Source organism: Leptopilina boulardi, unplaced genomic scaffold (genome assembly GCF_019393585.1).
Source record: "Leptopilina boulardi isolate dan_hultmark-lab unplaced genomic scaffold, ZJU_Lbou_2.1 LbouV2_214, whole genome shotgun sequence".
Taxonomy (NCBI): Eukaryota; Metazoa; Arthropoda; class Insecta; order Hymenoptera; family Figitidae; genus Leptopilina; species Leptopilina boulardi.
Window position 1 is genome coordinate 959,986 of NW_026137768.1, and position 13,854 is coordinate 973,839.

General features: G+C 27.1%; 1 protein-coding gene across 1 annotated transcript in view; it reads left to right on the plus strand.

Annotated features, from left to right (window-relative positions):
- The first annotated feature begins 290 nt into the window (after window positions 1-290).
- LOC127279120 (putative inorganic phosphate cotransporter) overlaps window positions 291-13,854 on the plus strand; it is a 114,279-nt gene continuing 100,715 nt past the window's right edge. Inside the window, exon 1 of the mRNA XM_051301269.1 lies at window positions 291-516. Within this exon, the coding sequence (XP_051157226.1) occupies window positions 432-516 (85 nt within the window). The 5' untranslated portion in view covers window positions 291-431. The remainder of the gene's footprint in view (window positions 517-13,854) is intronic.

Here is a 13,854-nt window from a genome sequence, read left to right on the forward strand (position 1 = left end):
CTATAAATTTAAAACTATTTTAATAACATTGTTAGTATACATTTTTTATAAAAATATAATTTTAATTTTTTTATCTATATTTTATTTATTTTATTTTATAGTAAGGAAAAATAAAGCTGTTAATCACTAAAATAAAAAGAGATACTGATCGCGGAAGTACAAATACAACAGGTGGGTTAATTCGTAGAAAAACATAAAACCACATTGTGTGGGAGACAATAATCGTAAGTGGGGATTGAGAGATACATTGATTGGTTGTCAAGCATGAGACTACCGAATGCTGTGTGTCAGCGTCTTGTACACATTTCATCAGTTACTGAGTGACCGTTTCTTAATCGAGTATATGTTTAAAACGTCGGTAGTTTACTGTGGTTTGAAAGCTTTCTAAATAACTTATTAATTTGGTTTACTAAATTATTTAACGATACATAATGAAAGACAAAAGTTCAGCATTAAATTTGACATTTAAAATGAAGAAACCAGAAGTTTTTGATGCAGATGAACTAGTTCCTGCTTGTAAGTTAATTTTCAATTTGAAATTCTTCTGCATTAATTACAGTTAATATATAATGAATATTTCTTATCAATTAGAATTTAATTTCAGCTTTATTCATAATTAGCAAATAATAAATTCTGTAACGTATTCTTAGTTACTGTGAAAATAAAAGATTTTATTAACACAATAAGTAAACGAAAAGTATACGCAATAATCTTCTTTTGATTTTTCGCAAGTAAGCATTTCAACATATATTTATTAAACCAAATATATTATTTAAATATAGTAATGCATGTTGAGCAGGTAAATTTCATTTGTATTTTGTCTTTCACGAAAGAAATAATATGAAATTTTTAATTGTCTTAATTGTTATTTTAACGAGATTCTCGATTTTGTCGAGAATTTAACGATTGAGAATCGATCGAAATTCATTACTAATTTATAAGATACAAATGTAAAATTATTTCGATGGTTGAAAATTTTTTAAAAACTGACGAACTTGTTATTTTGATTATAAATTGATATCTTTTCATAAATTTAAATATTTATATTATTTAAATTCATTACCAAATAATTATTGTAATATTTATTTTAAAATTATTATAACTACATTAGTATATATTTCAGTTAGAACAACAAACGAAAACTGATTTGGCCCGGCCGGTCGACTCTGACACTTTCACTTTTAATTGTTATAATACCCAAAAAATGTCTTTAGAATGGATACGCTTTAACCAATCTGAAAAATCTTACGTACTTCTCTAAAGAAATATGTTTTAAAGTTACTTTGGAAATTTAAAGTAAATCCGCGTCAAATACTGCGTGAGAAATACTTTCGGATAGTTTGAAAAATTTAGTTTCAAAAAAACGAGTTTGAATTTTGCAATCATAAAAACATAATTCAAAATGTCGGATCCAATATGGCGGACGCCAAAATTGAAAATTAATCAGATTCACTGGAAACTTGTTACTTGGGGGTTTTCGAGATCGTTGATTACGAATGCTGCGATTTTTTATTTGATAACTACTGCTGAAGAATCTAAAAATAATTTTAAAAATGAATGCTTAAAACCGAAGTGTTTCATTTTTGAAATTTATTTTAATCTATTGTCTGATTAATAAGGAATTAATAAGGAATTCCTTTTATGCGAAAGTGGTATTTTTTGCAATTAAAATACTGTTTAGTTTGGCGTCATCCATAAAAGATGTGAAACATTTTTTCGAAATTTTATCACCCCCCCCCCCCTCCCTATTGTGATGCTTTTTCAATTAACGATTAACATGTAGCGTGATATTTTGCTGACCCCCCTTTCCCAAAGTATCACATGCTTTATGAATGACCCTTTTTATGGCATACTACTCATAGACTTTCAAAATTTTATTTTTTAAATATAACCTTTTCCCCTTATCATTAATTTGTCTTTGTATTATTTTCAGAAATATAATAATGTAAATCTTTGCATCCAGCTTAAAAATTGTAAATATTATTTTAACGGCAAATAACACCACTTTTGCATAAACAGGAAAAAGTTCCATATTTATCAGAAACTGAATTAAAAAAAATTCAAACCTCGATCATGCAGGTTATTAAGAAAAGTCACTTTTTAGATTTAATTTGAATTTTTTTGATTCTTCCGTACCAGTTATATTATTATTTACTGCATATTTCAAATATTGAAAAAATTGAACAAATTTCATATATAATATTATTTTTTATCTGTTAGTACACGGAGAAAATCTGAAAGCACTGAGTATTTTTTCTCACAGTACTGGCTACTGTGGAAACCAAAAAATTAAATTCCAGAGTTCTGAATGTTCTCCACAAAGCACTCAATGCTCTGCAGAAAATAATCACTACTTTTTTTTGACAGTAATCGGAGTTTCGTTTTATATTAGTAGACAATAGATTATTTAGAGCTACGAATGTACTAATAAATTCTGTGGTCCAAGTCGTGACTGCTTTCCTCACAGCTCTGACTACTGTGTAGAATTATGTTTTAGGATTAAAAAAATATAAGAACGTTTAACCTTTAATAAAAAATAGATAAAAATTTTAAACAAACAATTTTAATATATTAAAAATTTTTTAAAATATTTTTATGAAAAACAGATTACATATTTGACTAAAATTATTTCTATTTTATTAAATAAGAAATAATAAACTAATAAAAAACAAATTACTTTTAATTATTAAACTCAAAGTTTATAAAATACAAATAAATATTTATTATTTTATTATAATATAATAACTTTATTTGCTATATAACGTATAAAAATTTTTAAAAAGCAATAGTTTTTAATTAAAATTATATATCTGAAAACAGTAGTTTCAAGAACTTGAAAGTTTAAAAATCAAGAAATTCTTTTTCTAATATATAATATATAAAGTGATAAAATGATGGTAAACTATTTTTAATAAATTACAAAGTTATGGACTTTTTAAAGTCTTCATTTCTTTATTTCTGTTATTCATTAACCGTTTATAAACATGCCAATTAAAACGTTAAACGTTCCTTTGTTTTCTAAATTTTAAAAAATAATTCTCCACAATACTCAGAGCTGTGAGAAAAGCAGTCACGGATTCGACCACAGAATTTATAGCTATATTCGTAGCTCTGAATAATCTGTTGTCTACTAATATGAAACGAAACTCTGATTACTGTCAAAAAAAGTAGTGATTATTTTCTGCAGAGCATTGAGTGCTGTGTGGAGAACATTCAGTACATTAAATTAAAAAAAAATTATAACTTCCATAAAATGTAATGAACACTTTTGTAGTTTAATTTCGCACTAAATATTTAATAAAGCTTTAATTTAAATTTATAGACAATTTCTACACTAAAACTGTAATAAAGATTTAATTTTAATTTTTAAGCAAATTTTATGATAAAACTTTACAAAAGATTTATTTTAAATGTTCAGGCAACTTTTACGCTAAACCTGTACCAAATATGTAATTTAAAGATTCAGTACAGTTTTACGCTAAACCTGTACCAAATATGTAATTTAAAGATTCAGTACAGTTTTGCGCTAAACCTGTACTAAATATGTAATTTAAAGATTCAGTACAGTTTTACGCTAAACCTGTACTAAATACGTAATTTAAAGATTCAGTACAGTTTTACGCTAAACATTTACTCAATTGCGGACATTTACATATTTACACAACCTGTGCTAAGCTTTACGGTAAATTTTTCCAACTTGGCACGCACAGCTTTAATACAGGTTTAGGAAACTTTCGGTGCTGTGTGGGTAGTCAGATCAAAAATATTAAAAGTAAAGCTAATCCTGTCAAAATCATTGTTTGATTGTTTCTAAGGTCGCTGATTATCAATTCGATGTTAGTTAAAAATTTATAATCTATTTAAATAGCTACACTGAGAAAACGATATGTTTAAAGTATAGTCAAAAGTTGGGAAAAATGGCTACACATGAGCATTTTTCTAATATTTAAAATTCTCTTGTATGTTTATTAAAATATATTTCTTAAAGTGTGTTCAAACAGTAGTGTAAAGATTAAAACAAATGTTAGACTAACCTATAGAATGCATTTGATCATAAACTGATTTACTTTTGGTAGTACTTTATGCTTTACTTGAGTACTTATTCGTCTGCGTGTGTCAGAGTTTGTTCAAAAGTTGAGTAAAACGTATGTCCCCACCAAGCAACTTCTGCCAGGACTGCATGTAAAACTATAGGCACGCGTAAATATTTTTTACTTAATCATTATTTATAAAATTTTTAAAAATTTGTAAATAAGTTTACTAGTAGTATTTACTTTTAATAAAGCAGTTCAAAAAGATAAAAGTTAATAATTATCAACAATTATAGATTATAAAACCATATATATTTTAAAAGGGCGCCAAGTTTTTTTATTACGCACCTGAACCTAGTCTTTTCATTTAATGTTAAATATTTTATATATTTTATTAATATTAGTTTATTATTGTTTATTTGAAAATTGAAAAAAAATTTATTTTAAAACTTTACTTTTATGTTTGTCTTATTCACATGAAAAAATCTGTTATTCTATAAATTTCAATATAATTTATATTCTATTTAGTTATTTATTACAATATAAAATAAATTACTATTTCTTCTGCTAAATAATTTTTAACTTTATTTTTATTTTGTTTTTTTAAATCAATTAATATTTTTTTCATATTATTTTTTTATTTTAAATTAAAAACTTGAATTAAATTTTTAATTTCTAAACCATAATTTATGGACCAGAATATATTTTATTCTATTAAGAGTCAATAATATAATTATAAAAGTAAAATAAATAATTTATTCACTTTACAAGCGTTTCTCACAAGTTGTGAATTTTTCTGCCACTTAATTGATATATAAGGACAGTTCAAATCATTCCGTTCAATGTAACTGCGAGCGAAATTAGTATTGCGTTGTATGTGTGTTAGGTTAGGTTAGGTTAACTCACATTTTTATATTCTTTTCAAAGTGTTGCTGAAATTTTATGAAGTTTATTTTAAAAACTAGCAAAATTACACGCGCGCAAGCGCGCGTCCTACTTTGAGTGCAATGGTTGTTTTAAAATAATAATAATATTAATAATAATAATAACTCTGCATCAGTAAAGTAATAGATTAATAATAGGTATATTTCTAATTTTCACGTTATCATTTATTTATACACAGAAAAAAATGAGTTTGATGTTATATAAATAGTGATTTTTTAGTTAAGCCAGCTCATAATTAGTTAATACAGCAAAAATAATTTAGCTAAGTTAATTTTTAAATTTAATAAACTTGTAAAACTATTAGTTCGATTGTTGACGGTAACAACAATGAAAACCCAAGAAAAAACCTATCGAAAAAGTGATGATAAGAAAAACATAAATTAAAACCAATAGTTACAATTGGCGGTGTAAATGTTGATAAATCAATTCTAGTTTCGCCAACATAACCGCCGCCACTTGAAATGCCGAGAAAAATTAATTATGTTGTGTCAATTATGATTAAAATATTCTTTGTCACTTATGTATACTGTATACGAAAAGGCTGAGATTGTTGGGATAAAAGATATTACTGACGAATTGATTTTCTTATTGACTGAATTTATATAACGAGTAAGATCATTTTTTTGTGAATTGATAGTAAAAAAAAAGATTTTTAAGTAAAAATTTTAAAATATAAATATTAAAATTTTAGAAATAAATATTTTTGATATAGTCAATGTTCGATGATTTTTTATAATCTTTGAAATTACAAAAAATTAGTTTTGCTAAATATTTTTTTGTATTTTCTATAAATATTTCGTCGCAAATAAAAATTTTAAATTTATATTTTTTTTCAAAAAATTTAATTAATTGATAATTAATAAATATTAAAAAATTATGTAATCAAAAAGAAAATTAAATTAACTGAAAATTATTAATTATATTTTAAAAAGTATTAAGCAATTAAAAAATATTTAAAAATTTTGAAAAAATAAAACCTAAAAAAACTTTGTAATGTTTTAAACTTTAAACTTAAATTAAAAATTAAAATCAAATTGAAAATTTTCTTAAAAAGCGAACTATTTTTATATTGTTTACAGATAAAAAAATATAACAATTTAATAATTAATAATAAAAACAAATTAATAATAATAAATTTATGAATAATAATATATAATAAATAATAATGAATAATGAAAAAATAATGAAAGAAATAATAATTATAAGTTAAAATGTTCTAATTATATGTAATAATTATTATATAAAAAAATGTATATATAATATAATAAATTTATAAATAATTATAAAAATTATATTATAATTGAAACTTTTTTTCTATAAATACCAAGTAGGAAATATACTGGTGCTGCACACAATGAACAATATTTTTTTTTTTGCTTTAAACTGTCACTTAGTATATGACTTAATTAATGACGATGAATAAAAATATCCGTCGCGTTAACCATAAAATATTACGAAATCAAGAATAATTGTCAAAATTTTAGAAAAACAAAAGGAACAAAATAGGACTAACTTCAAGTGTGGACAGACGGAATGAATGAATGAATAATATAAATTATTATAGTTAATTATAGTTAATTAATTAATAATTAATTATTATTATAGTTAATTAATTAATAATTAATTAATTAATTTTATTTTCACCTACTAAAAATTTATTTTGAACTACAGTTGGTGAAACTTTGTTCAAAAGCGCATGTGTAGCCATTTTACCCAACTTTTTGAGTAAACCTTATACAAAACATTTTCTCAGTTTAATATTAATAATTAGCTTAATTTTTAATATCTTTGATCCGCTATTTTGAATTTTTTAAAATTATCGTCGGATTCATAATCAGCGACCCCAAAAATTCCTGAGTAACAATTTTCACGAAAATTAGATCAATTTTTGAAAAAGTTGTCCGCTATTTTGAATTTTGAAAAACTGACATCATATTCGTAATTAACGACCCCAAAACTCCCGAGTAATCATTTTCAATAGCCATTTAATTCAATTTAAATTTAATTAATTTAATTTTCAAAATTGTAATTTTGTTGTAAATCTTTTCACAAAAATACTTTTTTTTATTATTGTTGTAATTATTTATTGAAATATAAATTTTTTTCATAAAATAAAATAAATTTATGGTTCGTAAATGTTTAGAAATCAAAAATATTTTAATTTTTTGTCGAAGTAAAGAATTTTTTAAGCCAAAAGTGGTTTGCGTTACAGGGTTAAGGAAATGTTATAATATTCTTTTGTACTAAAAATGACAAATAATAATTAATAGAAATGATATAATCCATTATTTGTCTTCAATTTAAAGGAATTTTTGATATTGTTATAACTTATCCTCGTATAGGGGCGGATGCCACAATTTACACGTTGGCATTCTAATGCTTAATTAAATAATATATAGAGATCCAAAATAAATATACTTTTTCTAAACTGGATAATTTAACCACTTTGCCAAACAAAGAAGAGTTAAACTCAAGCTACGGTAGAAGATTTTCTCAAAATTGTCACAATTGTTCCTGGTCTTCCCTGTACATTTAGAAATCTTTCTGTTTCTCATCTAAGGGCCATTTTCACCAACCCCGGTTAAAAGTTAATCAGTGTTTAAACTTTTAATGCATTCGCATCTTCTAAATTAGGTGCATGCTCATGTATCGATTTTTGAAATCCTTTGTGGACAATTATTTCATTTCTAGAGCTTGTAGTTATTGTGCGAGTTATTGTCCAATTTTTTGCATTTGTAATGATCTCCCCTTTGCTTGCCGTTGAAAATATTATATTTAAAAAGTTTCAGTTCCTACTTGCAATCAGTTCTACGACCAGTATGTAAATTTGAAATTTTTTAAATTAAAATAATACAAGACATAACGAATTTTGAGTTTATAATAAACAACTAATAATTTTTTTCCGAAGTTGCTGGCGAATAAAAAACAACGATTTATATTTCATTTTAAGCTGAACTGTAATATCAATTTTTATTATTATAAATTTTAGTATAATTTAAACTTTTTTAGAAAAAAAAACATATATTACGCCCACAGCACTGAAACTTTCCTAAAGATTTATTTGAAATGTTCGGAATATTTAATTCCAATGTTTAGTGAAAATTGTGTAAAGATTTAAATGTCCCACTTGAATTAATGTTTAGCGCGAAATTTTCTTGAACATTTAAATGAAATTTTCGCCTAATTATATCAATATACACTGACTGAGAAAAATGTTTATTCAGAGCAACCAAAATTTGGTTGGACCAACAAAAAAATTTTGTTGGTATTTAAGCAACCACACTATTTGTTTGAGTCAACCAAAAAATTTGGTTGAGTGATTTTTGTTGGCATAACAAAAATGTTTGGGATCGTTCACATATTACGTCACACGCTTAGGGGGGGAGGGGTCTGTTGAATGTGTGACGACCTGTAGAAAAAATGGCGCTAATGTATAGAATAGTGTGTGACGTGGGGGAGGGGGGGTTAAAAAATAATGAAAAATAGCGTGACGTAATATGTTAACGATCCCTTTGGTTAGCTCAACCAAATTTTTTTTGTTAGGTTAACAAAAATGTTATGTTGATCAAACAAAAAGTTTTTTTGTAAAATTAAAAATTTTATTCTACCTTATTTCTTTTCTTTTTATTTTTTTTATTTATTTCATTATTTATTTATTATCAATTTAACATTGAATTTATATTTATCCAATTGAAATATTTGTTCAAAAATTTGAAATAGAAAAAAGTTCCCACATAGCACGACTTCTTGCTGTGAGGTTACTGTAAGGATATCTGTAGGGTTTGTAAGGTTACCGTATAAGCCTGCAGTAAACTTGAGGTCATCTTAAAACTTCCGCCTTACAGTAAGCTTACTCAGTAAAGCTATGGTAGGCTTACACAGTAAGGTCGTGGTAAGTTTACATGGTAAGGATGTGGTAAGCTTACACGGTAAGGTTGTTGTAAGCTTCCCGTAAGGTTACTGTAAGGTTGCTGTAAGGTTACTGTTAATATAAAGTAATATGAAAATATATTAAAAATAATTATATTATAATATATATTATATTATAAATTTTTTTGCATAAAAAATTATATATTTGGTAAAGCACTTTATGAACCCCAATAGGGTTTGTCAAATAAAAGTTACTGCGCAGCCGTATGTGCCATAGAAAACTACTGCGCATAAATATTAATACATTTTATTTATTAACAAAATTCTATGTTTACAGTAACCTTACATCAACCTTATAGTAACCTTAAAGGAAGCTTACAACTACCTTACCGTGTAAGCTTACCACAATCTTACCATGTAAACTCACCACGACCTTACTGTGTAAGCTTACCTTAGCTTTACTGTGTAAGCTTAGTGTAAGGCGGAAGTTTTAAGATGACCTCAAGTTTACTGCAGGCTTACACGGTAACCTTACAAACCCTACAGATATCCTTACAGTAACCTCACAGCAAGAAGTCGTGCTATGTGGGTTTTCTCTTTTAACTGTCCGGGTCACATATAGCTCAGAGTTAAAACAAATTCACATACAGAAATTTACATAGGATTTCATAAAGGTTTTATCATGAATCCCATTCGTATGGTAATTCCTATGTTTTTACCTATTTAAATTCCTGTTTTAAATACGTATACGATTTTATATGGGATCCCATATGGGTTTCACATAGAAACCCACGTGGAAGCCTATGTTGGAATTTTCAATTAGGTAAGGTACGGTCATTTGGGATGAATGCAAACAAAAAGTAAATGGACATGTTTGCGATTAATTTAGGGTTTTTTTAAAAAGTATAAATACAGTCATACCCCGCAACTTGGTTAACTCGCAACCTGCAAATACTTGCAATCACAGTAAACTTGGTTGTATCTTTTTCTATTGCAACGTTTTGATGCATCAAAAAATGAGACCGTTTCGTGTATCATTTCTAAAAATGATACACAAAACGATCTCTTTTTGATATAACTTATGTGCATCAAAACGTTGCAAAGATTTGATGCAATTTTTGGTCTCAATTTGATACTTTTAGGAAAACTGTGATCTCACCAGTCTTAAAAATTAGTAAAACTCGCTACTTGATTAAAAATAAAGGGACGTGGAGTGTTTAACAATGTGAGTCATTGGAAGGGGAATGGTGGGGAGCGATATTTAGGTAAGTCAGGTTGCGAGTTTTAGGGAGTGGAAAAATTCAGGAAAATGTGCAGGTTGCTGGGTTTACCTAAACCCTTTAAATTATAGATGTTCTGACAGTCGGCTACGCCAAAAGTTATTAAAAGGAAAGAAGTACCCTTTAAAGAGCATTATATCACTTACAAGAGGTTCTAAGAATTTTTTGGATTTTCGATTGCCAATTAGCAGCAGTTCATACAAGTTTTTGAAAATACTTAAAAAGTTGAAAATGAAAAAGAAACTCATTTTGTATTTCAATTTGTATTTTTGTAATAACAAAATTTTTTTTTAATTATTATTAATTATTTTTTAATTATATAACAACAGAAATTAACTTTGGTTTTTGCCTTTTAATTAATTTTATTATACTGTTCACATTTAATTCTAAAATTTGTGAATTCCTGTAAAATTTAAAGAGTACTTGTGGTAACATTTCTTATAATGCAGCAAATAACTCAAAATAGCTTCTATTTGACCAGTGCAATATTCTCATTCTTGAAAATTTATAAAGTAAACAGTACGCCTTTAAATATTTGTCTGTACTTCTTGTTGGAGCATACACTGTATAGTGCACGGAAAAACTTTGTGCAAGAATCATTCCTAAATTTGTTCAGGAACTGAGGATATGAGAATAATTTAAGAAATCTTATTTATATTTTCTTTGAAAAATTCTAAGCAGTATTTCTATAAGAATTGTAGAGAAATTCAAGACAACTTCCTAAACTCACTACAGAAAGTCTTGAACTTGTTTTAGAATAAATTTTTACGTTTGCGAGAAAAAAAATTTACTCTGGGAGGACTCGATCCCACGTCCTCGAGAGTCCAAAAACTCCGCTTTACATCTCTCAGCTACCTTAGCAGCTTATGGTATTATGCATTGGAAACATATTTGACGCAACCAATCCCTGCCTAGTGCTTGGTTACTGTACTGTGTCTTCTAAAACAGATCAAGAAACTTTCAACGCCCAGTGACTGAGATGTTCCGATCGCGGCATTAACAAGAAGTCTTCCAATGTCATAATAAAAATACAAGTATTTTCTTGAATGATTTTTGTATTTTTCTGTAAATTTTGCAGAATTTTTCTCATATCCTCAGTTTCTGAACAAATTCAGGAATGATTCTTGAACAAAGTTTTTCCGTGTGCATAATTATTGTATACCTTACTATAGAAGTCCTAACATAGGATCCCACATGAGAACCTAATCAGCACGAAAACTTGCAGCAAATTTGCAAGAAGCTTGCCGTGCAAGATTGTGGTGCAAACATGTAGCAAGTTTAATGCAAGCAACAAAATGTCCTCTTACGGCAAGCTTGTTGCAAGTTTGCAAAACTTAACATGATGCACAGTTGTAAAAGGAAGCTCCTACGGCTGCGCAAAAAATTTTTTAAACTCCAAGGCTGGATGCCCTTTCTGTTTATTTAAAAACAAATTTTGTTTCTAAAAAATTTTTTTTAATATTATGCAAGCTTGCAGCAAATTTGCCCTGCAAGCTTGCCGTAAGAGAACATTTTGTTGCTTGCACCAAACTTGCTACATGTTTGCCTGCAACAGTGCACGGCAAGCTTCCTGCAAGTTTGTTGCAAGTTTTCGTGCTGATTGAAAACATACATAAGATTGAACATTAATTTTTTATAAATTCATATTGCCATGAAATTTAGCGAATCTGAAGTCAGATTCATGAAATTCCAAATGGCAGATCCAATATGGCGCGTAAGATTTGAAAATACTTTTTAGATAATTGAGGCTCCCAATTCAAAAACCGGTCGGACGCTCGAGATGCACGTGTTAATACTAGTCAGCGAGCAGTTTTTTAAGGTCAGATTCGCGAAAAAATGGTGTGGATTAGATTTGAAAAAACCTTTTAGATTTAGATAATTATGAAACTTAATATATCGAGGAGTTGTTGAGGTCGCTGCTTACGAATTCGAGGTCAGATTCACAAAATTTAAAATGGCGATTCTAATATGGCGGATGAGATTTGAATTTTGATTTCGTTCACGCAGTGAATCGAAACGGAACCCTTATGGTTTCACTCATGCCCGTCCACAAAATCATGTCCCCTCCCTCTAAAACCTAGCCATTTCAACCGATTGAGCTCAAAATTGGTATACATAGGTATTTTCTCGAGTAGATGAAACGAAAATTATAGCGAATCCGATTGGAGTTGAATTGAATATTTATGTTCCAAAAACTCGAAATTTCGAAAAAAAACGTGCCCCCTTCCTTAACTTTTACAGTTTTAGAGCTAGGATTTTCAAACTGGATATACATACGTATTTTTGTGAATAGATTAAAGGAGAATTATATAGCGAACCCGATTCGAATTGTATAGCCTATAGTTATATTCGAAAAACTCAAAATTTCAGAAAGAAGCGTGTTCCGCCCATATTAAATTTTACAGTTTTGGAGCTAAGAAGCTGAAACTTGGGACACATTTAATTTCATGTGTAGATTTCACAAAAAATGTAGCTAAACTTTTTGAAATTGACTTAAATATTGCTTCGCTAGAAAAACTCGAAATTCCTGAAAAAAGCTTAAAATTCCTTTTTATATTAACTTTAACAATTTTTTAGCCAATCATCTCAAACTTTGTATACATATATATGTATATATATTTACAAGCAAATTGAAAGAAAATTATAGAAAATTATTTTTTTTAAATATGAATAAACGCATTTAAATAATCGTGAACGGAACCCTACGTAAGCGAGTGTAACTCACACTTGACCAATTTTTTATATTAAATATTAAATAACTGTAAGAGATATATCTCCATGAAACAATTAACACGAAAACAAAACTATTTCATAAGTCGTAATAGTAAAATTGAGAGTTAGATAATTTTCACACCTTCCAAATGTGCTTTAATATATTGTTTTGCATAGTGTGTGTATAATAAAATGTGACATTGCCATGTGCAGAAAGAAATAAAAACAAAAAAAATAGATAAAGCAAAAGAGCTTCGAAGTACGTAGAATAAAATATGCCTTTGCATAAGGTTATATGCAGGGAAAATTTTTTCCATCTTATTTCTTATATAACTCTATTAAAATATAAAATGGGCAAAAATGCGGAAGATCTTGTACAAGTTCTGATACAAGAATGTGTTTCAAATTCTGGTGCCAAAATTGTACATTTTCTCACCAGAACTGGTACAAGTTCAGCTGATGAACATGTACATTTTCTTGTATAAGATGTTGTACAGTTGTAAATCGCACCGATTTGACCGTTTTGACTAATTTTTAGTCAAAAATGACTAATTTATATTATAGAAAACTACTAATTTATTTATTAAAGTTTAATAATTAAAACAGTAACCTTACTAAATGAATTAATAGTTTTATATTAACAATTAGTCATTTTTTACTAAGAATTATAGTCAAAACGGTTACTAATTCTTTTAATGAATGAATCTTCGCAGGTGAATTAATAAAAAGTGACTAATTCAGATTTAGAGAGTATACTAGGAACATAAATTAAATCAATAATGATCGCAGTATTGACAAGAAAAAAAAAATTTTCTCTTATTTTCATAATAATGATCAACCTATAGGGCTAAAATTGTGAAACAATGGGAATTGATTATTTTAAAATTAATATACCTAACAATTTTTAGCATAAATGTATAAACTCTCGATTTATCTATATATATTTTTCGGAACTTTTTGATAATATTGAGATTTAAATCAATTTTATTTTAATCAATGTCAAGTTAACAAGGAGG